Raw genomic sequence first — 21145 nt, 5'->3', positions numbered from 1 at the left:
GGGCCTGACCCTGGTTTCGTCCTGCAGAGGGCTAAGTGGCGGTGCCGGGTCATCCTCCGAGGGGAGCAAGGCCACCCCTGGAGCCGCTTTGGGGCAGCCCTGACAGCGCTGGGGGATGTGAATGGGGACGGGCTGACGGACGTGGCCATCGGGGCCCCGGGGGAGCAGGACAACCGGGGTGCTGTCTACCTGTTTCACGGAACCTCGGAGCTGGGCATCAGCCCCTCCCACAGCCAGGTGAGGGCTCCCTGCCTCCACCTCTCCTGTTCACCTCCTTTCCCCATCTTAGATTCACCTGATTCCACCTCTCATCACCACCTCAGCTGTGACCATTCCCCTCCTCCTTTTAGTGGTTTATTTCCCTGAAGTGCAGCAGGCATGGCTAAGGACAAATTCTTCTCTCCTTCGGCTCCAAACAGCCTTCAAACTGTGTGAACAGCTTAGTGGTTAAGAGATCCCAGGCCCCATGTCAAATGCCTGCCTAGCCCTGTGAGCTGCGTGGCGTTAGGCACATGACTGACTTAGCTTTAGCGTCCTTCTATGAAACATTAAAGGATGAACGAATTGCATTGGCTGCTGCTTCTTTTTAGAGTATAGCTGATTTACAATGCTGTGTCTAGTTCTTCTATTTATTTATTTATGTGTCTTTTTAACGCCAAATCATCGGCATATGGAAGTTCCCAGGCTAGGGGCCCGAACCAAAGCCACAGTCGCGGGCCTACACCACCGCCAAAAGCAACGTGGGATCCGAGCTGCGTCTGCGACCTACGCCACAGCTCACGGCAACACCGGATCCTTCACACACTGAGCGAAGCCAGGGATCAAACCCCCATCCTCAGGGATCCTAGTGGGGTTCCTTAACCACTGAGCCACATCGGGAACTCCCAGTGTTGTGTCTATTTCTGCCGTACAGCATAGTGACCCAGTCATACATATGTCTACATTCTTTTTCTCACACTCTCTTCCATCATGTTCTCTGCCAAGAGATTGGACATAGCTCCCCGGGCTGTACCGTAATCCACTGGTTTCTTATAACAATAATCAATGCGAGCGCTAAGCACGCCATTCCTCAAACATTTAGGGATGAGCATGCAAATAATGAGAAAAAGAATCTATTACACTTTAATTTTGTTACTAACCTACAGCCTCATGATCCTCATTGGACCCCAAGTGCCCCCCTCCCAGCCTGGGACTCTGGGCTCCTCACTTGGCCAGCTCTCCACCCCTCCCCTCTCCTTTTCAACTTCTCCATTCCGTGTCCTTCCCATCTCTGCCTTCTCGAACCTCCCCAGTCCCCTCTTCTTGACTCCCACGTCTTTGTTTTCCCCTCTCTGGCCAGCGGGTTGCAGGCTCCCAGCTCTCCCTCAGTCTCCAGTACTTCGGGCGTTCGCTGAGCGGGGGTCAGGACCTCACCCAGGATGGATTGGTGGACCTGGCCGTGGGGGCCCAGGGACATGTGCTCCTGTTCAGGTGACAGCTCCCCACCTCCCCTCCTTATGTCCGATTCACCAAGCTGCCCCCTCCTCTGTTCCCCTTCCGGGACCAGAGGCCAGTCCTCAGCCCCTGTGTGCACCCCCAGGAGCCGGCCGGTGCTAACTGTGGACGTGGCTATGAGATTCCTGCCCCTGGAGGTGGCATCCCAGAACTGGGAACAGCTGCCCATTGCCCTGAATGCCACAGTCTGTCTCACCATCCACAGAAGCTCCAAGGACCAGCTGCGTGAGTCTCTTCCAGGGAGACCCAGACCCTCACCCCGCTAGAGGTCCCCAGCCCTGTCCTCAGGACAGAACGAGTCCAGGCACCCAAACTGGACCATCCACCCAGCTGCCCTTCTCCCTCTCTCTTCCCACACCCAGGTCTCTGGGTTCTGTCTCAGGAGACACCTGAGGTCTGCCCCTTCCTCTCCACTGCCCCAGCGGGGCCCTCCTTCCGGCCCACTTTGAGCTCCGCCCACGGCTATTCTTGTGCCTCCCATCCCCTCTCCATAGAGAACTGCAGCGATTGGTCCTAAACACTGCTTAACACCCCTGGCCCACCCCCTTCTTGCATTTATAAAGACCCACAATGCCCTGCTGCGGGGGCCTCTCCAGCCTCTCCTCATTCCCCTTCCCTTGCTCCATACACTTTTTTTTTTTTTTTGGCAATGCCCACAGCATGTGGAAGTCCCCCGGCCAGGGATGGAACCCGAGTCACAACAGTGACAATGCCAGATCCTTAACCTCATTGAGCCACCAGGGAACTCAACTGCTCCGTACTTTTTTTTTTTTTTTGTCTTCTTATGGCCGAACCCACAGCATATAGGGGTTCCCAGGCCAGGGGCGAATCGGAGCTGTAGCTGCTGCTGCCCGATGCCACAGCAACGCAGGATCCGAGCCGTGTCTTTGACCTACACTACAGTTCACAGCAAGGCCAGATTTTTAATCCACTGAGCGGGGTCAGGGATCAAATCCGAGTACTCATGGATACTAGTCAGGTTCATTTCCACTGAGCCACAACGGGAACTCCCTCCATACACCTCCAACCTCCCTCTCCCTTCTGATCTTTTATTTATTTTATTTTGGTCTTTTTAGGGCCACACATATGGATGTTCTCGGGCTAGGTGTCCAATCGGAGCTGTAGCCACCGGCCTACACCACAGCCACAGCAATGTGGGATCCTTTAACCCACTGAGTGAGGCCATGGATCCAACCTGCATCTTCATGGATACTAGCTGGGTTTGTTACCGTTGAGCCACAACGGGAACACCTTGCTACAGTCCTTTTCTTTTTTTATGTATTTCTTTTTTTATGATTTTTATTTTTTCCATTATAGTTGATTTACAGTGTTCTGTCTCCCTTCTGATCATAGCCACTGTTCCCAGTCTGGGCTTTCTCCCTCCCGCTCCCCACCTGACACCTGCCCATCCTCCAGGTCGGATGGAGCTCAGATAGAACCCATCCAGGAAGGCATCCCTGCCCCCCAGGTTGAGTTAGCAAGCCCCCCTTGGTACCCCCTGAGGGTCCCGCCCTTTCGAGGGTCGTGCCATGATGTCATGTCCTGTGTGCTGGTCTCCCTTTCTAGACTGTGTGCTTACGGGGGCTGGGACCACATTTCTCCATCTTCTCCACATGCATCGCCAGCATCTGGTACACAGCTCAGGGCTCACAGCGAGCCCAGGCAAGGCTCTACTTTAGGAAAAAACGGAAACAGAACAGTCGAGTTTCTCTTTAACGTTCTATCTTCCGTCCCCGCTTCCGCTTCAGGTGATGTCCAGAGCTCCGTCAGGTACGATCTGGCCTTGGACCCAGGCCGTCTGATTTCTCGTGCTGTGTTTGCTGAGACCCAGAACTGGACTCTGACTCAAAGAAAAACCCTGGGGCTGGGAGAGCACTGTGAAACCCTGAAGCTGCTTTTACCAGTGAGGACTTTGGCGTCTGGAAGAGGGATTGGGGGTAGGGGGAGCCCTAGGGGAGCCTCTGGCACCTCCCATCCCTGATGAGGGAGGAAGGGCAGGAAACCTGGGGCTCCAGGCCACAGTGGGAGGTCGGGGGATGATGCTGGGGCCGGGGAGCCTGGCTCCGCAGCTTGAACAAGGTGCTTCTGGATGACGGGAATGGAGGCGGTGGAGGAGAAGCCCCAGTGGTAGCAAGAGTTCCTGAAAACTCCTTCTCCCTCAGAACTCCGTGGAGGACGTGGTGAACCCCATTATACTGCGACTCAACTTCTCCCTGGTGGGGGAGCCCATCCCCTCATCGCGGAACCTTCGCCCTGTGCTGGCCGTGGGCTCACAGGACCTCTTCACGGCTTCTGTGAGTCTTCCGAGGATGTCCAGGGATGCGCTGACTTTGGCTGTGTCTCCACGTGCTTAGGAACCTACATGGCTCCCAGCTGCCCAGCAACGATATCAAATCTAAGAGGCTTCCTCCCAGTTGCCTGCCCAGCTTGGATCCCAGCTGGGGCTCCACGTCACGCCAACACGCACCCTCTGGTCCTCATCCTGCAGTCCCTTCCCAGCTTTTCTCCTCTCTCCCTCTGTGCCTTGGGCCATGTCCTCTCTCTTATGTGGTGAACCTCTCCTCCTCTCCACCTCCAAGATCTCCTCTTACCTCCAAAGCCCCAGTCTTATCTCCCCGCTTTTGAAAACCACTCTTGGCATCTGTCACTTCTCTGACCTTCTGTTGCATCAGGGTGAAACCAAGCCAAAAATCACATGACTGGAGTCACAGCCATCCGCGTCTACTTCTGTGATCTCTTGGAATTGTAGGTTCCTTGAGTGCAAGAACCAGGTCTACTCACCTTTACTAACCTGCAACCTGCCCCGTTACTGACAACTAATCACGTTCATGTTCCAGCATGGGTTGGATTTGATTCCTCAACTCAACTTCATGTTCCTTGAAGCCAAGGATCTTGTCTTATCTTTTTTTTATATATTCGAACTGCCTGCCCCCATTGCCCCACTCCTTGCCAGCATCTAGCGTGGCGGCGCTGGGTGCAAGGTGGGTGCTCAGTAAATAGGCAGTGTTGATGAGGGCTCCTAAGGACGGAATTGAGTTGGCGTAAGACCTCCTGTTTTGTTGCAGCTCCCCTTTGAGAAGAACTGTGGGCAAGATCACCTGTGTGAAGGGGACCTGAGTGTCAACCTCAGCTTCTCAGGGTGAGTTCTCTCTCCTCTCCCATCCAGACGCTCAAGCTTTTGAGTGTCCCGTCCTCACAGGATGAGAAGGCCACGCGTTTCCCTTTGGCTCTTGTTCTAACGAAGAATGCTTTTGATGGGAAGGTTATCAGCCCAGAGCTGAGTTCCCAGAGCCCTGCCCCTGCCCCTGATTCAGGTCCAGCCTATTTCCAGTGGAAACTTTCTCCAGGGCAGCCTTGTCCTTCCTTGTTCAGCCTGCAGACCCTGATGGTGGGGAGCGCCCTGGAGCTCAATATGACAGTGACTGTGTGGAATGAGGGCGAAGATTCCTACCAAACGGTGATCAGCTTCTACTATCCAGCAGGGCTGTCCTATCGGCGAGTGATAGGAATCCAGGTAAACAGTACCCTTGAGCTCTAGTGCCTGGGACCTCCTCTGCCTTGAGTTACAGCACCTTCCTTTGAATTCTTCTATGTTGAAATACAAACACACACAAGCGCATGAGGCGTATGTATAGTTTAATGAATAATATTAAGCAAAAGTCTAGGTAATTAATATTTGGGTCAAGGGAGTTCCCGTCGTGGCAAAGTGGTTCTTTTTGCCTTTTCTAGGGAGTGGCCCTAGAAAAGGCAAAAAGAAAAAAAAATTAATATTTGGGTCAAGAAATAAAGCACTGCTAGTACCTCCAGAAGCCCTTTCAATCTGTGCCTTTCTTCGTCATAATCTCACACTCTCCCCAAAGGCAGTCACTATTCTGACTTTGTGATAATTAGTACCTTGTATTTCTTTATTCCTAGATAATACTGTTGGGTTTTGTCAGTATGTGCATGGAAACATGTCATATGTTCCTTTTTTCCTGCAATTTTTTTTTTTTTGGTCTTTTTGTCTTTTTAGGGCTGCACCTGCAGCATATGGAGGTTCCCAGGCTAGGGGTCGAATCAGAGCTGTAGCTGCCAGCCTACGCCACAGCCACAGCAACACCAGATCCGAGCCATGTCTGTGACCCACACCACAGCTCACGGCAACACCAGATCCTTAACCCATTGAGCAAGGCCAGGGATCAAACTGCAACCTCATAGTTCCTAGTCAGATTTGTTTCCTGCAATTTTTTTAAGGCCACACCCATGGCATACGGAAGTTCCCAGGCCAGGGACTGAATGGAATCCGAGCCACAGCTGTGGCCTACACCACAGCTGTGGCAACGCTGGTTCCTTTAACCCACTATGCCAGGCCAGGGATCAAATCTGCTCCACCGCAGTGACCTGAGCTGCCATGGTTGGATTCTTAAAACACTGTGCCACAGTGGGAACTCCTTCTGCAATTTTGAAAGTATGGTTGATTTACAATATTATGTTAGTTTCAGGTGTACAACACAGTGATTCAATATTTTATAGATTATACTCCATTTTAAATGATTATAAAATATTGACCGTATTCCCTGTGCTGTGTAGTATACTCTCGTATCATATTTATTTCATATGTAGTTTGTACCTCTTAACCCCAAGTGAATCTTGCCCCCTCCCCATTCTTCTCTCCACTGGTAACCACTAGTTTGTACTCCAGATCCGTGAGTGTGTTTCAGCCTTGTTAGTAGGTTCTGGTTGGTTATCTATTTTTATTTTATTTCTTTGAAAGATGTACAGACACTGCAACCATTACCTGAATTGTGATAATGAACATACCTCTTACCCCAATAACATACCTGTACGCTTTCTTTGTCTGTGTTTTTGTTTATGTCTGTTTAGGGCCGCAACATGGCATATGGAGGTTCCCAGGCTAGGGGTCTAATCGGAGCTACAGCGGCCAGCCTATGCCACAGCCACACAACGCCAGATCCTTAACCCACTGAGCGAGGCCAGGGATCGAACCTGCAACCTCATGGTTCCTAGTCGGATTCATTTCCACTGCACCATGATAGGAGCTCCTGGTTATCTATTTTATCTATGTGGTGTGTATATGTTAATCCTAAACTCCTAGTTATCCTTCTTCCCACCCCTCTTCCCCCATCTCTCTTATTTTTCTGTTGACTTGTCTATCTTTTTCTTCTGCATCATAAGAGCTCTTTACATATTCTGGTTACTAGTCCTTTTCCAGTTATATGTGTTCAAATATCTTTTCTAATCCTTTTGCTTGTTTTTTTTCAGTCTCTGTGTAGTGTCTTTTACTGAATGGATAGTCTTAATTTGATTGTGGCTGATTTTTATTGAACATTTCTTTTCTATTTAGTGTGTTATGTGTGTATCATTTTAAGAAATAGTTCCCTGGTCAGAGTTCCCGAGTTGCCAATCGTGACTCAGTGGTTAACAATCTGACTAGGAACCATGAGGTTTTGAGTTCGATTGCTGGCCTTGCTCAGTGGGTTAAGGATCCGGCATTGCCATGAGTTGTGGTGTAGGTTGCAGACACGGCTCAGATCCTGTGTTGCTGTGGCTCTGGTGTAGGCTGGTGGCTACAGCTCCGATTAGACCCCTAGCCTGGGAACCTCCATATGCCACGGGAGCATCCCTAGAGAATACAAAAAAAAAAAAAAATTCCCCCCGCATCATCTTCTAAAAGATTGATCATTTTGGAGTTCCCGTTGTGGTTAGTGGTAATGAACCTGACTAGTATCCATGAGGATGTGGGCTTGATCCCTGGCCCTGCTGAGTGAGTTAAGGATCTGGGGTTGCCATGAGCTGTGGTGTAGGCGGGAAGCTGCAGCTCTGATTCAACCCTTAGCCCGCGAGCTTCCACATGCCTCAGGTGCAGCCCTAAAAATTAAAAAAAAAAAAAAGATTTATCATTTTTCCTTTTCACATTTAAGTCTTTAATCTAGTTGGGATTCTAATGTATGGAGTGAGGTAGGGATCCAGTGTTTGTATGGGCCAACTTTCCCAGGACCATTTACTGAAAACACTGTCATCTCCCCTACTGCTTGGCAATGCCACCACTGTTACATATCAAGCTCATATAGGCATGTGGGTAAGTTTTTAAAAATTCACTCCCCTCCTCTGGAAGCAACCCCCGCAGCGTCCCCTGCGCCTGGCATGTGAGGCGGTGACCAGTGAGAACAAGAGCCTGAGGAGCAGCAGCTGTAGCATCAACCACCCCATCTTCCAAGGGGGCGTTAAGGTTGGTATCGCCCACTTAATGCCAGTCCTTGTCACTCTTCTCCCTTGTCCTGATCTGTTTCCTTCCCTTGCTCTGCCATAGCCTTTCCTATCCCCATCCCTTCTTTCTTCCTCCCTCAGGGCACCTTCATAGTCACATTTGATGTCTCCTATAAGGCCACTCTGGGAGACAGGTTGCTTCTGAGGGCCAATGTAAGCAGGTGAGCCCAGGCCAGGTATGGTGTGTCCCTCACCCTCCCACCTCCTGCCCCAGCCAGGAATCCTTTCCTGGATTCCTCCCCAACCAGGTGCCCCCTTCTCTCTCCAGTGAAAATAATAAGCCTACAGCCAACAAGACTACCTCCCAGTTGGAGCTCCCAGTGAAATATGCTATCTACACAGTCATCAGCAGGTACTTAATCCCTTGGCCCTTCCTCTAAGCCTACTATCTAAGCCTAGAGTACAACAGCCTGCCTTTTTTTTTTTTTTTTTTTTTTTTTGGCCCATTTGTGGCATGTAGAAGCTCGGGGGCCTGGGATCAAACCCTCACCACAGCAGCAACAACACTGGATCCTTCACCTGATGAGCTACCAGGGAACTCTCAGTCTGCTCTTTTCAGGATGGGTATCCAAGCTAGCCCCTCTGATTCCTCACATGGGAATTATTTTTTTTTAAGTATTTTGATTTATAGCATTGTGCCAATTTCTGCTGTACAGCAAAGTGGCACAGTCATACATATAAATACACTCCCTTATATTACCTTCCATCATGGTTTATCCCAAGAGACTGGATATAGTTCCCTGTGCTGTACAGTAGGACCACGTCGCTTATCCATTCTAAATGGAATAGTTTGCATCTACTAACCCCAAACTCCCAGTCCATCCCACTCCCTCCCCCTTCCCCTTTGGCAACCACAAGTTGGTTCTCCATGTCTGTGAGTCAGTTTCTGTTTTGTAGATAGGTTCATTTGGGACATGTTTTAGATTCCACATATCAGTGATGCCATGTGGTATTTATCCTGCTCTTTCTCACTTACTTCACTCAATATGAGAATCTCTGGTCATATCCATGTGGCTGCAAATGGCATTATTTCATTCTTTTTTACGGCTGAGCAGTATTTCATTGTCTATATGACCACATCTTCTTAATCCATTCATCTGTTGGTTGTTTCCATGTCTTGGCTGTTGTGTTGTGAGCCACATGGGAAGTCTGAGTCTTGGCTATTGTGAATAGTGCTGCTTGGAACATACAGGTGCATGCATCTTGTTGAATTGTAGTTTCGTCCAGATACATGCCCAGGAGTGGGAATGCTGATCATACAGTAGTTCTGTATTGAGTGTTCTGAGGAACCTCCATACTGTTCTCCATAGTGGTTGTATCAATTTACATTTCCACCCTCACATGGGAATTCTTGTGAGCAACCACACATTTATGCCATAATACCATACCCCATAACTCCTGGTCCTTCTCTGATGAAGCGCCCTGCTAGTGGGACACATATATCTTGCCACCACCCAGCATCCCCTCCTCTCTCTCCAAGATGCAGGCTCCTTTTAACATGAAGCCAATGCTGTCCTTTGTGCTAAACACAAAGGTGCTGAATTGAAACTACTAGATTAATAAGACTGAGGCTTTTCTGAGCACTTTGTAGTGGTTGAGTTTGTCCCCAGCAAGATATGGTCTGTCACCACACAGAGCAGGGAAAAGGTCAGGTTTTCACAAAACTCAGAGGAGAGCAGAAATATGAGAAACTGCTGGCAAGGCCTAGGCAAGCCACAGGAAAGGGGAGGGGAGGGCTGTGCTCTGGGTCCTGGAGGTGGGGGAGGGAGCGGGGCGGGCCAGGATGGGGACACACAAGAAGCCCCACCCACCTGGCTGTTTCCCAGAGGTTTTAGAGTTGATCGGAAAGCTTAAAATATTGCCGTAGGGTGTTCCCATCGTGGCTCAGTGGTAGTGAACCCGACCGTATCCATGAGGATGTGGGTTCAATCCCAGGCCTCGCTCAGTGGGTTAAGGATCCAGCGTTGCTGTGAGCAGTGGTGTAGGTCACAGACAAAGCTCAGATCTACAGCTCTGATTGGACCCCTAGTATGGGAACTTCCATACACTATGGGTGCAGTCCTGAAAAAACAAACAAATATATATATATGTATATGTATTTTCATGGGTCAGAGTTTGCTGCTGATGTGCCAATTTTTAGGGAACTAGAGAAGGGGGTCACAGGTCATTGCCCTTCCAAACTCCACGTGTGAATTTCCCCTTTTATCCATGGGAAAACACTGAAACTCATTAGCTTTCAGTTCCATGTACTTATGATAGGCCAGGCATTGTTTTAAGTACTTTACATGTATTTGCATTCATCTACCCCTCCTGTTAGCTCTTACAGTTATTGTTCTAGCCCTTTTCGCCAACACAGAAAGTCCAGAGGTTGAATGACTTAACCTCTGTCATTCAGCTGGTAAGTGACAGGACCAGGAATCAGACCCAGATGGTCCGGCTCCAGAGCTGTGCCCATGGCCATAGATGACATGTCTCTCCGAGGATTGGCGAAGCGGAGGGATTTACTCAAATTTGAAAAGAGGTTTAGAACTGGAAGATGTTAAGGTGAGAAAACTGAAGCAGAGAGAGAAAAGGGTGGAATGGGGAGTAGAGAGGAAGGCTAGCACACTAAGAAAAAAATAGATTTTAACATTCATGGCACTGCTACAAACCTCATCACAAGTCCAGTGCATGGAGTTCCCACTGTGGCTCTGCAGGTTAAGGACCCGACTAGTATCCACGAGGATGCAGGTTTGATTCCTGGCCTCACGCAGTGATGTTGCCACAAAGTGTGGTATAGGCTGCAGGTGTGGCTCGAATCTGGTGTTGATGTGAGCTCTGATTCAACCCCCAGCCTGGAAACTTCCATATGTTGCAGGTTCGGCCCTATGAAGCTTAAAAAGAAAAGAAAAAAGTCTCTTACAGGCACTCTTATTAGCTTCTCCATTTTCAAGAGGGAAAAACTACTGGGGTCCAGGGAGGTTAAGGAATGTGCCTTAAGTTACTCGGGTACCTGAGGTGGGAGCCCAGGTGGTCTGACTCCAGAGCCCACACACTCAATAATCAAGCTGATAGTCACATGCCTGGGAAAAGTCGGGGGGTGGGCTGCTTTGGGGGCTGGCCTGGCTTCTAGATGCTGGTTACCGGTGAAACATGCAGGTCCCTCTGCCTGTTTGCCTGAATTCTCTGAGCCCTTAGGTGTTAAGCTCTGGGAAGGGAGGGATGATAGCTTGTTAAGAGTGGGGTCAAGCACACGGCCTGGGACATGGTAAATGTTTACTGAAGGAGGCCCTGGGTGGATGGATGGATGGACAGGAAGCCACCTGCAGCCTGGAACATTTATGTCCACTCCATGGGCTTGTGTTCACACACCGTCTTCCCTCACGTCTACTTAACTGCCCCAGGATAGCCACGTCTATTTTCTTTACCCCATCATGGGAGGGCTCGCACCCCATCTTTTACTGAGTGTTCCAGGCCATGCTTCCTTCAAGTGCCCTTAGACTTATCTGCTCTGGCAGCTGCCCCTGCAAGCATGATGGGAGGCCTACTAGAGAAAGCACAGGGAAGGCCTTTTTCCTATGGGAAATTTTCCTTTCCTTTTTTTTTTTTTTTTTTTTTTTTTTTAGGGCTGAACGTGCAGTATATGGAGGTTCCCGGACTAGGAGTCAAACAGGCCTACGATACAGCCACAGCAATGGCAGGATTGAAGCCGCGTCTGCAACCTACACCACAGCTCATGGTGATGCCAGATCCTTAACCCACTGAGCGCGGCCAGGGATCGAACCTGAGTCCTCATGGAGACTAGTCGGGTTCATTACTGCTGAGCCACCACAGGAACTGCATAGGCGAAATATTTTGTGTTGAGCCTTTAAGTGGAAATTTCCAGAAGGGGAGTGGGTAAGGACGTTCAAAGCAGGACAAAAACAAAAAACAAAAAAGATCTTGCGCAAAGTCACAGGGCTAGGAAAGAGCAGGGGACTCAAGGGCTAAGCTACCCTGGGTGACCAGGCAAAGGCCATGGAAGGGGAGGAGCTGAAGCTGAGGCCACACAGGCACGTGGAGCCATCGTGACTCCCCTGGGGCGTATCCTGGGTCCAACCGAGCCCTGGCACTGGGCTGGGGTGCGACTGAGGGTGGTCCCATGGCTGTTTTGCACCAACAAGCCTTCTCTCTCTGCAGGCAGGAAGAATCTACAAAATACTTCAATTTTTCAGTCTATGACAAGAAGAGCAAAAAAGCAGCTGAGCATCGATACCGTGTGAGAGGCCAGGGGGGATCAAGATTGTCCTGCCCCTGGCGGGGAAGCCGGTGGGGGAGATGGAGAGGGGCCGGGGGCTGGAGGAGGAAAAGGGAGGAGTTGGGGGTGCTCTGGGGCCCACAGTGACCTTCTTTCTCAATTTTCTGCAGGTGAATAACCTGAGTCAGCGAAGTCTGGCCATCAGCGTTCATTTCCGGGTCCCTGTCCAGCTGAACAGTGTGGCTGTGTGGGACGTGGCCATGGTGGCCCCTTCACAGGTGCCACCTGCCTCCCTTCCCTGTCCAGGGTCTGACCCCACAGTGCCTCATACCCTCTTACCAGGGAACCGCTGAGCATTCCGTGGTTTTTTTTTTCTCTCTCTCCCTAGAGTCTCCCCTGTGTGTCAGAGAGGGAACCTCCCCGGCATCCTGACTTCCAGACCCAGATGCCAGGGACCTCCGTGCTGGTGAGAAAGGCCCTGGACTCCCATTGCAGGACCAGCCGCACCCTGGGGGGATCCAGGAAGATGCTGCTAGGTGGCGGCGACATATTCACGTGCTGCAATTCTGCCTCTCTTGAATCTGACAGATTTTCTCGCGATGCCTGTTTTTTTTTTAGTGTCGCACCTGGGGCAGAAGGAAGATCCCAGGCTAGGGGTCAAGTCGGAGCCACAGCTGCTGGCCTCCACCACAGCCACAGCCATGCCAGATGCTTAACCCACTGAGTGAGGCCAGGGATTGAACCAGCATCCTCATGGATACTAGTTGGGTTCTTAACCCACTGAGCCACAACGGGAACTCCCTTGGTTCCTCCTTAAATGAAAACCCACCTCAACTTCATTCCTCTCCCGCCCCCAGGACTGCTCCATGGCCGACTGCCTGAGGTTCCGCTGTGACGTCCCCTCCTTCGGCGTCCAGGAGGAACTTGACTTCAGCCTGCGGGGCAACCTCAGCTTTGACTGGATCAGCCAGGTGCGTGGGCCCAACAGCAGAGCCCCTTCCCAGACTCAGGGGGGCCCGAGGTGGTGCCTGGGTCCCCTCCAGCCGGGCTGCCCTCTGACCCTGCGTCCTCTCCAGCCTCGCTCTCGGCTCTCCGCCCCCCTTCTCTTCCGCAGACGGCGCAGAAGAAGGTGCTGGTCGTCAGCGTGGCCGAGATCGCCTTTGACAGATCCGTGTATTCCCAGCTTCCAGGACAGGAGGCGTTCTTGAGAGCCCAGGTAGTGGCCGTGTGACGGGCAGCGGCCGGGCTGGCGAGAGCGCTCCCGCTGCCAAATCTGGGCTGCGGGGTGGGGGGCTTGCGAGCCCGGACAGTGGAAGGGCGGAGGTCCCTGGGCAGGACGCAGGTCCCTGAGCCCACGAGAGCCTCTGTGTGGCGCCCCTGGGAGCCGGGCCGAGGAAGGAGGGGAGGGCGTGAAAGGCTGGGGGATCCGGGAGGGGTCTGGGACAGCAAAGGCCTGAGAGCTTCCGATCCCCCCCTCAGATGGAGATGGTGCTGGAAGAGTATGAGGTCTACAACCCCGTCCCCCTGATCGTGGGCAGCTCCGTGGGAGGACTGCTGCTGCTGGTTCTCATCACAGCCCTGCTGTACAAGGTGAGGGTTCCACCCCATTCCTGATGCCACCACCATCCAGCCCCTGCCCCCGCATAGACAGGATGGAACAGCAGGGAGAACTCCAGACAATGGAGTCGGGCAGGTCTGGGGACATATTTTGGCTCTTATTGACCGTTTAACGTCAGGCAAGTTGCTCAGCCTCTATGAGCCTGTTTCCTTATTTTTAAAATCGGGATAATGCCCACATCACATCCTGGCTGAAATGGGCAGGCATGAAGCCGGTGTAGGCAGAATTTATGCTTTTCTGCTGTGGACTGTGTGTATAACCACTGAGCTTGGCACCCAGTAGGTAATACATAATAGCTGTTGTTCACCTAAGTGATCTGGCACAGAAATACAAGTCAGCTTAGTTCCCTTCTCCGTCTCAACTTGTTCCTGTGCCCAGCTTTCTACCTGCCCTCTTAGCCAGATGTTCGGATTTATTTCCCCTCACAGTGTGGCTTCTTCAAACGCCAGTACAAAGAAATGATGGGTGACCAGCCTCAAGACGCTGCCACACTCAGTGGGGAGGATTTCAGCAGTGAAGCCCCCAATAAACCTTCGTCCTAATAATCCACTTTCCCATTTATCTCCACTCCCACGGGCTCATCCTGGCTTAACCTACAAATCGACTTCTGTGGGAATAACGTCGGCATGAATCTGGGCTGGCCTAGAGCAGCTCAACCAGGTACTCAGTCAGGTGAAAGATTTTTACATTTTTACACATCTGCAAACAGACTTCTTCAGTGATGACCTACTTTTTACAGAAGCCAGCACAATGCCAGCATGAACTCTCATTTATACAGGAATTGTCCCATTAAATGAGGGTGATTATAACACGATTTCCTTGGATGAAAGAGCTCTAATCCAGGGACCTGAATGCTGTTTTAGTAAGACTGGGGCAGGGGATAAGAAGAAGACCTGCTTGTGGGTAGAAAATGTTCTCTCAGAGTTCCCGTTGTGGCTCAGCGGTAATGAATCCGACTAGTATCCATGAGGACGTGGGTTCGATCCCTGGCCTCGCTCAGTGGGTTAAGGATCCTGCATTGCCGTGAGCTGTGGTGTAGGTCGAAGACTCGGCTTGGATCCTGCATGGCTGTGGCCGTGGTGTAGGCCGGCAGCTGTAGCTCCAATTCAACCCCTGGCCTGGGAACCTCCATATGCCTCGGATGCAACCCTAAAAAGACAAAAAAAGAAAAAAGAACTCATGTTGCAACAGAGCAAAGGGTGGGGGAAAAAAAAATGTAATGTATACATGTAAGGATAACTTGATCCCCTTGCTGTACAGTGGTAAAATAAAAAGAAAAGAAAAAAGAAAAGAAAGTGTTCTCTCACCTCCTCAGGTGACTGAGGGCTGTAAGCATCTCTTCTTAATAGTGCTGTGAGTAGAGTTGGGAGAGGAAGCCAAAAGAAGAGGGGTATGTGTGTGTTGGTCATGGGTTCCAGCTCAGGTTTCAGGCTTCTTGGGAATGGCAAGTGACTAACTGTCCTGGGGGGGAATGAAATGTCCAGAGAGTGTTTAAACCAACACACCCCTTGAATGGGGTCCCCAGAAGCCGGGAGGACCAGGCTTCCAGAAAGGGAGCATCTAGTTTCCCCCAAATAATACAGAAGACCCACTGAAGGTGCTCAGAGAGAATGACGGAAACATTCCAAGTCCAGAATGAGGTCATGAAGCCGCACACACAAGGCTGTAGACCCGCCGTTTGAAATCACTGTTGTCTCCAGACACCTGGAATTCACAGAGGCCCTCAAGGTGTGTCAGGTAAAAAGTGGTATACTTAAGCATCTGCAGCCCTGAGCCTCCAATGAGCTGCCTGAATTTAAGTCATTTACTCTGTGAGAATCTCAGATTCCTCCTCTGGGGAAGGGGGAACCATTTACCTTGTTCTCTGAGTTACTGTGAGAATTCAAGAGTATACAAAAGTCCTTTACAGCCTAGAGCCCTAATTTTTTCTTTTTTTCCTTTTTACTGCAGCACCTGCAGCATATGAAAGTTCCCAGACTAGGGGTCAAATAGGAGCTGCGGCTGCCGGAAGGCCAGATCCCAGCAGCATCTGCTACCTATGCTGGAGCTTGCGGCAACACGGGATCCTTAACCCACTGAGTGAGGCCAGGGATCAAATCGCATCCTCATTGACCCTATGTTAGGTTCTTAACCTACTGAGCCACAATGGGAACTCCGTAGAGCCCCAATTATTAATAGACGAGAGAGAAGCAGCCATCGCCTACCTGTCCATAGAAGACGTGCCCCAGAATCGCTCCCAAGGCAAGGTCTCCCGTAGAGCACGTGGCTGCCCCTTGCGACGCCACCGCTGTGCGCAGGCGCCCAGCACGAGCTGTCAGATGCCCCGCCCCACGGTCCCCATGGAGTCTGCCACACAGCTTCCACACTTTTATTGTCTAGAGTCATCAGCAAGGCCTCAGGGCTGTTCATAGCCTGTGGGCAGAGGGTTGACCCGGGGATTGTGGAAAAGAGTGTGATTGCCGTCTCCCCACGAGTAGGGCTGTGGAGAGAGGGAGAGGGAGCGAGAAGTCAGCCTGGGGGTCCCCCCGCATCTCCTCGCCCGCCAGCCCGCTCGCTCGTGCCCGCAGAGGCCGGTGTACCTTGGTGCGGATCCGGAGGTGATGGTAGGGGATGAACTCCGGACGATGGTGGTGGCCTGAGTGGAGCCAGGAGTTGAGGGTGCAGAGGGCCACGCTGGGGAGCGCCAGCCCGAAGGTCAGGAAGCGCCAGGTGCGGGCTGCAGCCGGGGAAGGGCAGGGGTGAGAGAGATGGATTGCGGGGAGGTGTCACCAGGAGGCTGGAAGGCCCCAGAGGTCATGGCGGTGGGGGGAACTGATGGACAAGGTCGGGAAGCCACAGGGTCAGACCCCAGCTGCACTCACCTCCTGTCCCGCCATGGTCTCCCTTGGCCGCACTGGCCAAGCCCCTACTGAGGGACCTCAGAGGCAAAGCCATGTCCGTGGGAGAAGCTGGGGACAACAGCACTGTCCTTTCACTCTCCTTCACAGAGGCCCAGGCTCCCTTCCCCTCTGTTCCGGCCAATCATCTGTTGAGTCTGCAGCATGTATGGCTATTTTTAGGGAGTTTCTATATTTAAAATGAGGCCTGACTGGCAGGAGGTCCTTCTGCCCAGACAACTGCTGTACTGTGCCTCTTATTTTGGTAAGGAGACACTTACCATACAATATGCCATTCTTTTTATAGTTGCAGGGAATAATTTTGTTCAATACTTTATTCCCAGTGGCTGCACACAGTAGACCTTAATTATTGTATTATTGGTTTTTTAGGGCCGCATGTGCAGTGTATGGAAGTTCCCAGGCTAGAGGGTCAAATCAGAGCTGCAGCTGCCAGCCTTCACCACAGCCACAGCAACACCAGATTCGAGCTACACCTGCGACCTACACCACAGCTCACAGCTGGAGTGGGTTATTGTGACCCCTTATGGGACTGAGGAAATGTTGTTATTTCCTAAGGTATTACCTTGCCGGTCCCAGAAGAAAATTGCCCTCCTTCTTTTTCTTCTTTTTTTTTTGTGAGTAGGCATTGCTGTGTCTTCTAAGGGGATCTACTTAGTGGATAAAGCAAATACACAATGGACGTTAAAGGGGAGGGGGCAGTGGCTCACAGAGCAGAGAATTTCATACCTCAAATTGTTCTTGTCCTGACTTAATTTCATTTCATCAAACGCCAGCTTCTTCCACTGTCCCCCAGTATTGAAAATGTATTCTTCATGAAGCTGGCATCCTTGAGCTGCTCTCTTCTGAATCAAAAGAGAACGTGGCCACCACTTGGCAACACCTAGGTCACTGCCTGTGCCAAAGCTTCCAGAAAGGCTGGGACGAGAGCCAGGTGCAGCCTCTCTGCGCACGGCCCGCCGCCAGCTGGGAATACGCGTGGTGGGCGGGGCTTCTGCACGGTGGGCGGGGCTCTCCGGCTCCTGGAACGTGGTCTGAAGGGCCAGGCGCGTGAGCTCTCCATTGGGTGCCTGTGAGCCAGTGAGACTAGACTCGGCACAGAGCACAAGACATAAGCAGGGAAGGAAGAACAATTTATTGGTCACTAATCCAGAGCAAACAATGGCATCCTGCAAAAGACCATCCCGAAATTGTTATGTGTGGACAGGACTGCAAGGGAACATGGGAAATTGAGCATAATTGACAGAAACAAGATTCCAGAGTAGGACTCAAGATCACCTCCTCTCACAAAAATACCAAAATTACAACTAACTGTTGAACAACCAGCAACAAAATAGACTGGAAGCTACCAAACAAGATATCCTATATCCAAAGACAAAGAAGTCATATCAAGATAGTAAGAGGGGTGCTTTCATGATATAAGCAATCCCATAACTGCCTGGTGGGTGACCCACAGACTGGAAAATAACTACATTGCAAAGGCTCTTCCACAGGAGTGACAATTTGGAGCTCCACATCGGGTTTCCACGCCTGGGGGTCTGGCATTGGGAGGAGGATCCCCTGGAGCATTTGGCATTGAAGGCCAGTGAGGCTTAAGCACAGGAGCTCCACAAGACTCAGGGTGGAGAGACAGAGACTTAGCTCTAGATCACAGGACAAAGCAGGGACTCTATAGGAATCTGGATCAAGCCCACTGGGAGGTCTTAGAGTGTCTCCTGGGAGGGTAGGGGTGGCCATTGCTCACTGTGGGGGCAGGACATTGGAGGCAGGGGTCCCAGGAATAATCTGTGTGAGCTCCCCTGAGGCTGCCATTTTGGAAAAATCTGGCTACACCCATCAGGGCTGAGAAGCCCCAGGCCAGACAACAAACAGGGTGGGAACACAGCTCCACACATCAGCAAATAGGCTGCCCCCAATCACACCCAGAGACAAAGCCCCACCCACCAGAGGGATAAGAATCAGCTCCACCTACCAGTGGGCAGGCACCAGTCCCTGCCATCAGGAAGCCCCTGTATCAATCAACTTCACCCACAAAGAGGCAGACACCAGAAGACAGAGAGGTTACAACCCTCTAACCTGCAGAAAAGAGACCACACAAAAGGTTATACAAAATGAAAAATCAGAGAAACATGAGTCAGATGAAGGAACAAGACAAAACCCCAGAAGAATAGCTAAATGAAGTGGAGATAGGACACCTGTCTGAAAAAAATACTTTAGAGTAATTCTAGTAAGGGGGATCCAAGATTTTGGGAAAAAAATAGAGGCAAAGATCGATGAACTAGAAAAAAACATTTAAGAAAGGAATAAAGATTTAAAGATTCAACAAGCAGAGATGATCAACACAATAGCTGAAATAAAAATTCACTAGAAGAAAACAATAGCATAATACAGGAGGCAGAAGAACAAAAAAGCGAGGTGGCAGACAGACTGGTGGAAATCACTCAAGTGGAATAGAATAAAGAAAAAAGAATGAAAAGAATTGAGGACAGTCTAAAAGAACTCTGGGACAACTTTAAACGTCCCAACTTTCGAATTATAGGGATGCGAGAAGGAGAAGAGAGAGATAAAGGGCCAGAGAAAATATTTGAAGAAATAATAGCTGAGGAGTTCCCGTCGTGGCACAGTGGTTAACGAATCCGACTAGGAACCATGAGGTTGTGGGTTCGATCCCTGCCCTTGCTCAGTGAGTTAATGATCCGGTGTTGCCATGAGCTGTGGTGTAGGTTGCAGACGCGGCTCGGATCCCGCATTGCTGTGGCTCTGGCGTAGGCCGGTGGCTACAGCTCCAATTTGACCCCTAGCCTGGGAACCTCCATGTGTATTCCAGAGATGCTGGACAGCCACAGGCATGGCAAATGTCTACTGCTACATAAGCTATTTCAGTCTGAAAACTCTAACTACTTGGGAAAAAAAAAAGAAGAAAGCATAGGCAGGCCTGAATGAACTCCAGAGGCTCTAGAAAGGTGCAAGAAGACAAGGCTGATGTCTGCCTTGTCCGTGGTTCTGTCCCCAGCACCAGCCAGAACCCGGCCTGAAGTGGGTGTTCTAAAAAGCTGTATCTAGGCATTCCCTGGTGGCTCAGTGAGTTAAGGGTCCAGCGATTGTCACTCCTGTGGCTTGGGTCACTCCTGTGGCATGGGTTTGATCCCAGGCTGGGGAACTTCTGCATGCCACAGGGGTGGCCTAAATAAATAAATAAGTAAATAAATTAAGAGGTGTGTTTAATGCATGTTTGAATTGTGTTGCTTTGGACAGAGCTATAGAAATGCCTTTTCAGAACTGTGGTCAAACAGGATGCCTCCAACGTTGATCAAAAGCTGATGTACCCGATATGAACTTAATAGACAAAAGAAAAATAAGATTTTTTTGTTTTGTTTTGTTTTGTTACTACACCCATGGCATGTGGAAACTCCCTAGCCAGGGATCAAACCCTCACTGTAGTTGTGGCAACACCACAGCCTTAACTGCATCACATAGGAGCCTCCAAGAAGAGTAAGTTTTATGTACCTAATCTAAATATGTGAAAGAAAAATGAGGAAGCTATATTTTAAGGCAATCTTTTTTTTTTTTTTTTTTTGCTATTTCTTGGGCCGCTCCCGCGGCATATGGAGGTTCCCAGGCTAGGGGTTGAATCGGAGCTGTAGCCACCAGCCTATGCCAGAGCCACAGCAACGCAGGATCCGAGCCACGTCTGTGACCTACACCTCAGCTCACGGCAACGCCAGATCGTTAACCCACTGCGCAAGGGCAGGGATCGAACCTGCAACCTCATGGTTCCTAGGTGGATTCGTTAACCACTGTGCCACGACGGGAACTCCAGGAAGCTATATTTTAAAGAAGGGGCTCCATACTTGTTCCTCCTGGTTGTTCTAAACTGGCTCTATTTGCCTTCTTTCAGCTTTTTTGTTTGTTTTTAGTAACTCTGTTGAACTGTCAAATGTTATATAGCTAAATTATCCCTGAGCTCTTACTGAGCTATAGTGGAATTCTTCCTACAGTTGCTTTTTCCCAGTTGGACTTTGGAAATGCTGCTGAGATGAGGCTTTATTCCAGCTGAGGTTACCTGACCTTCTCTGTCCACACACGGTTCCCTCAAACCCCCTCCCTACTTTATAATTATGGCTCTTGGAGAAAACAGGAATGTAGAAGGGTATTTACAGCTGAAAAGGTTCTAAGTGCCCTTCTCTCCCCTCAGAGTTTTACTAGAAACGGCCAAATCATTGCCCCAGGATCCCCAACCTTTTGTCTCAGCTTGATTGTGCCCACTAAGGGCTTTTCCGGTTGTTACTTGGTCAGTGGCCTGAGGGCTGTTGCAGCCTCTGCTGTTGTCGCCCTCTTGTGGCGCACCTGTGCCAGTACCCAAAGACTGCCATTCAGGTGGTCTGAGCTTTCCTAGGCTGAGAGTGGTTTTGTCTTAACTGCTTCTGTGTAACTTAAAATCCCAATAACATATTGTCCAGGAGCTGAGTTTGCAATAGAACTAGTAAACATTCCAGTGGTTCCCATATAAGCTTGCTAATTTTCTCTTTTTAGGCCTATCAGTTTAGACTTCCAAATTGAGAACTGGAAATGAGGACTGGGGGCTACTGCTTCTGGTTCCTCTGAGCCCCAAGACTTGATGCTTGGCTCTCAGATCACTCTCTGGGCTCCCCTACT

At 50.5% G+C, this 21145-nt stretch overlaps 2 protein-coding genes across 3 annotated transcripts in view; one reads left to right on the top strand and one right to left on the bottom strand.

Moving 5' to 3' along the window:
* ITGAD (integrin subunit alpha D) overlaps positions 1-14409 on the top strand; it is a 32840-nt gene extending 18431 nt beyond the window's left edge. For both annotated transcript variants that reach the window (XM_047779981.1, XM_047779980.1), the window contains exons 14-30: positions 28-237; positions 1340-1470; positions 1580-1719; positions 3243-3397; positions 3657-3788; positions 4560-4633; positions 4867-5008; positions 7610-7723; positions 7843-7922; positions 8030-8113; positions 11920-11998; positions 12148-12255; positions 12366-12443; positions 12835-12948; positions 13092-13193; positions 13457-13567; positions 14024-14409. In XM_047779981.1, coding sequence (XP_047635937.1) covers positions 28-237; positions 1340-1470; positions 1580-1719; positions 3243-3397; positions 3657-3788; positions 4560-4633; positions 4867-5008; positions 7610-7723; positions 7843-7922; positions 8030-8113; positions 11920-11998; positions 12148-12255; positions 12366-12443; positions 12835-12948; positions 13092-13193; positions 13457-13567; positions 14024-14137 — 1968 coding nt within the window. In that variant the 3' untranslated portion in view covers positions 14138-14409. The remainder of the gene's footprint in view (positions 1-27; positions 238-1339; positions 1471-1579; positions 1720-3242; positions 3398-3656; positions 3789-4559; positions 4634-4866; positions 5009-7609; positions 7724-7842; positions 7923-8029; positions 8114-11919; positions 11999-12147; positions 12256-12365; positions 12444-12834; positions 12949-13091; positions 13194-13456; positions 13568-14023) is intronic.
* Positions 14410-15949: 1540 nt separating this feature from the next.
* On the bottom strand, positions 15950-18571 carry LOC125127247 (cytochrome c oxidase subunit 6A2, mitochondrial). The gene is made up of 5 exons (XM_047779979.1): positions 18462-18571; positions 17055-17575; positions 16457-16629; positions 16175-16311; positions 15950-16074 (listed from the first exon to the last, which is right to left on the bottom strand). Exons 3-5 carry the CDS (start codon positions 16527-16529, stop codon positions 15991-15993), a joined length of 294 nt encoding a protein of 97 aa, XP_047635935.1. The 5' UTR covers positions 16530-16629; positions 17055-17575; positions 18462-18571; the 3' UTR covers positions 15950-15990.
* Positions 18572-21145: the final 2574 nt, after the last annotated feature.

The sequence above is a fragment of the Phacochoerus africanus genome, chromosome 5 (assembly GCF_016906955.1).
Source record: "Phacochoerus africanus isolate WHEZ1 chromosome 5, ROS_Pafr_v1, whole genome shotgun sequence".
NCBI lineage: Eukaryota > Metazoa > Chordata > Mammalia > Artiodactyla > Suidae > Phacochoerus > Phacochoerus africanus.
The sequence above is the reverse complement of the archived record's forward strand: the minus strand, read 5'-3'. Positions and strand labels throughout refer to the sequence as shown.

What these genes read in the sequence shown, in the direction of transcription:
- LOC125127247 (XM_047779979.1), bottom strand. Translation starts at nt 16,529, where the DNA reads ATGGCTTTGCCTCTGAGGTCCCTCAGTAGGGGCTTGGCCAGTGCGGCC. An exon ending in AGACCATGGCGGGACAGGAG is followed by an intron (nt 16,312 to 16,456) that starts GTGAGTGCAGCT and finishes CCCCGGCTGCAG; the next exon opens with CCCGCACCTGGCGCTTCCTG. An exon ending in ACCTCCGGATCCGCACCAAG is followed by an intron (nt 16,075 to 16,174) that starts GTACACCGGCCT and finishes CTCTCTCCACAG; the next exon opens with CCCTACTCGTGGGGAGACGG.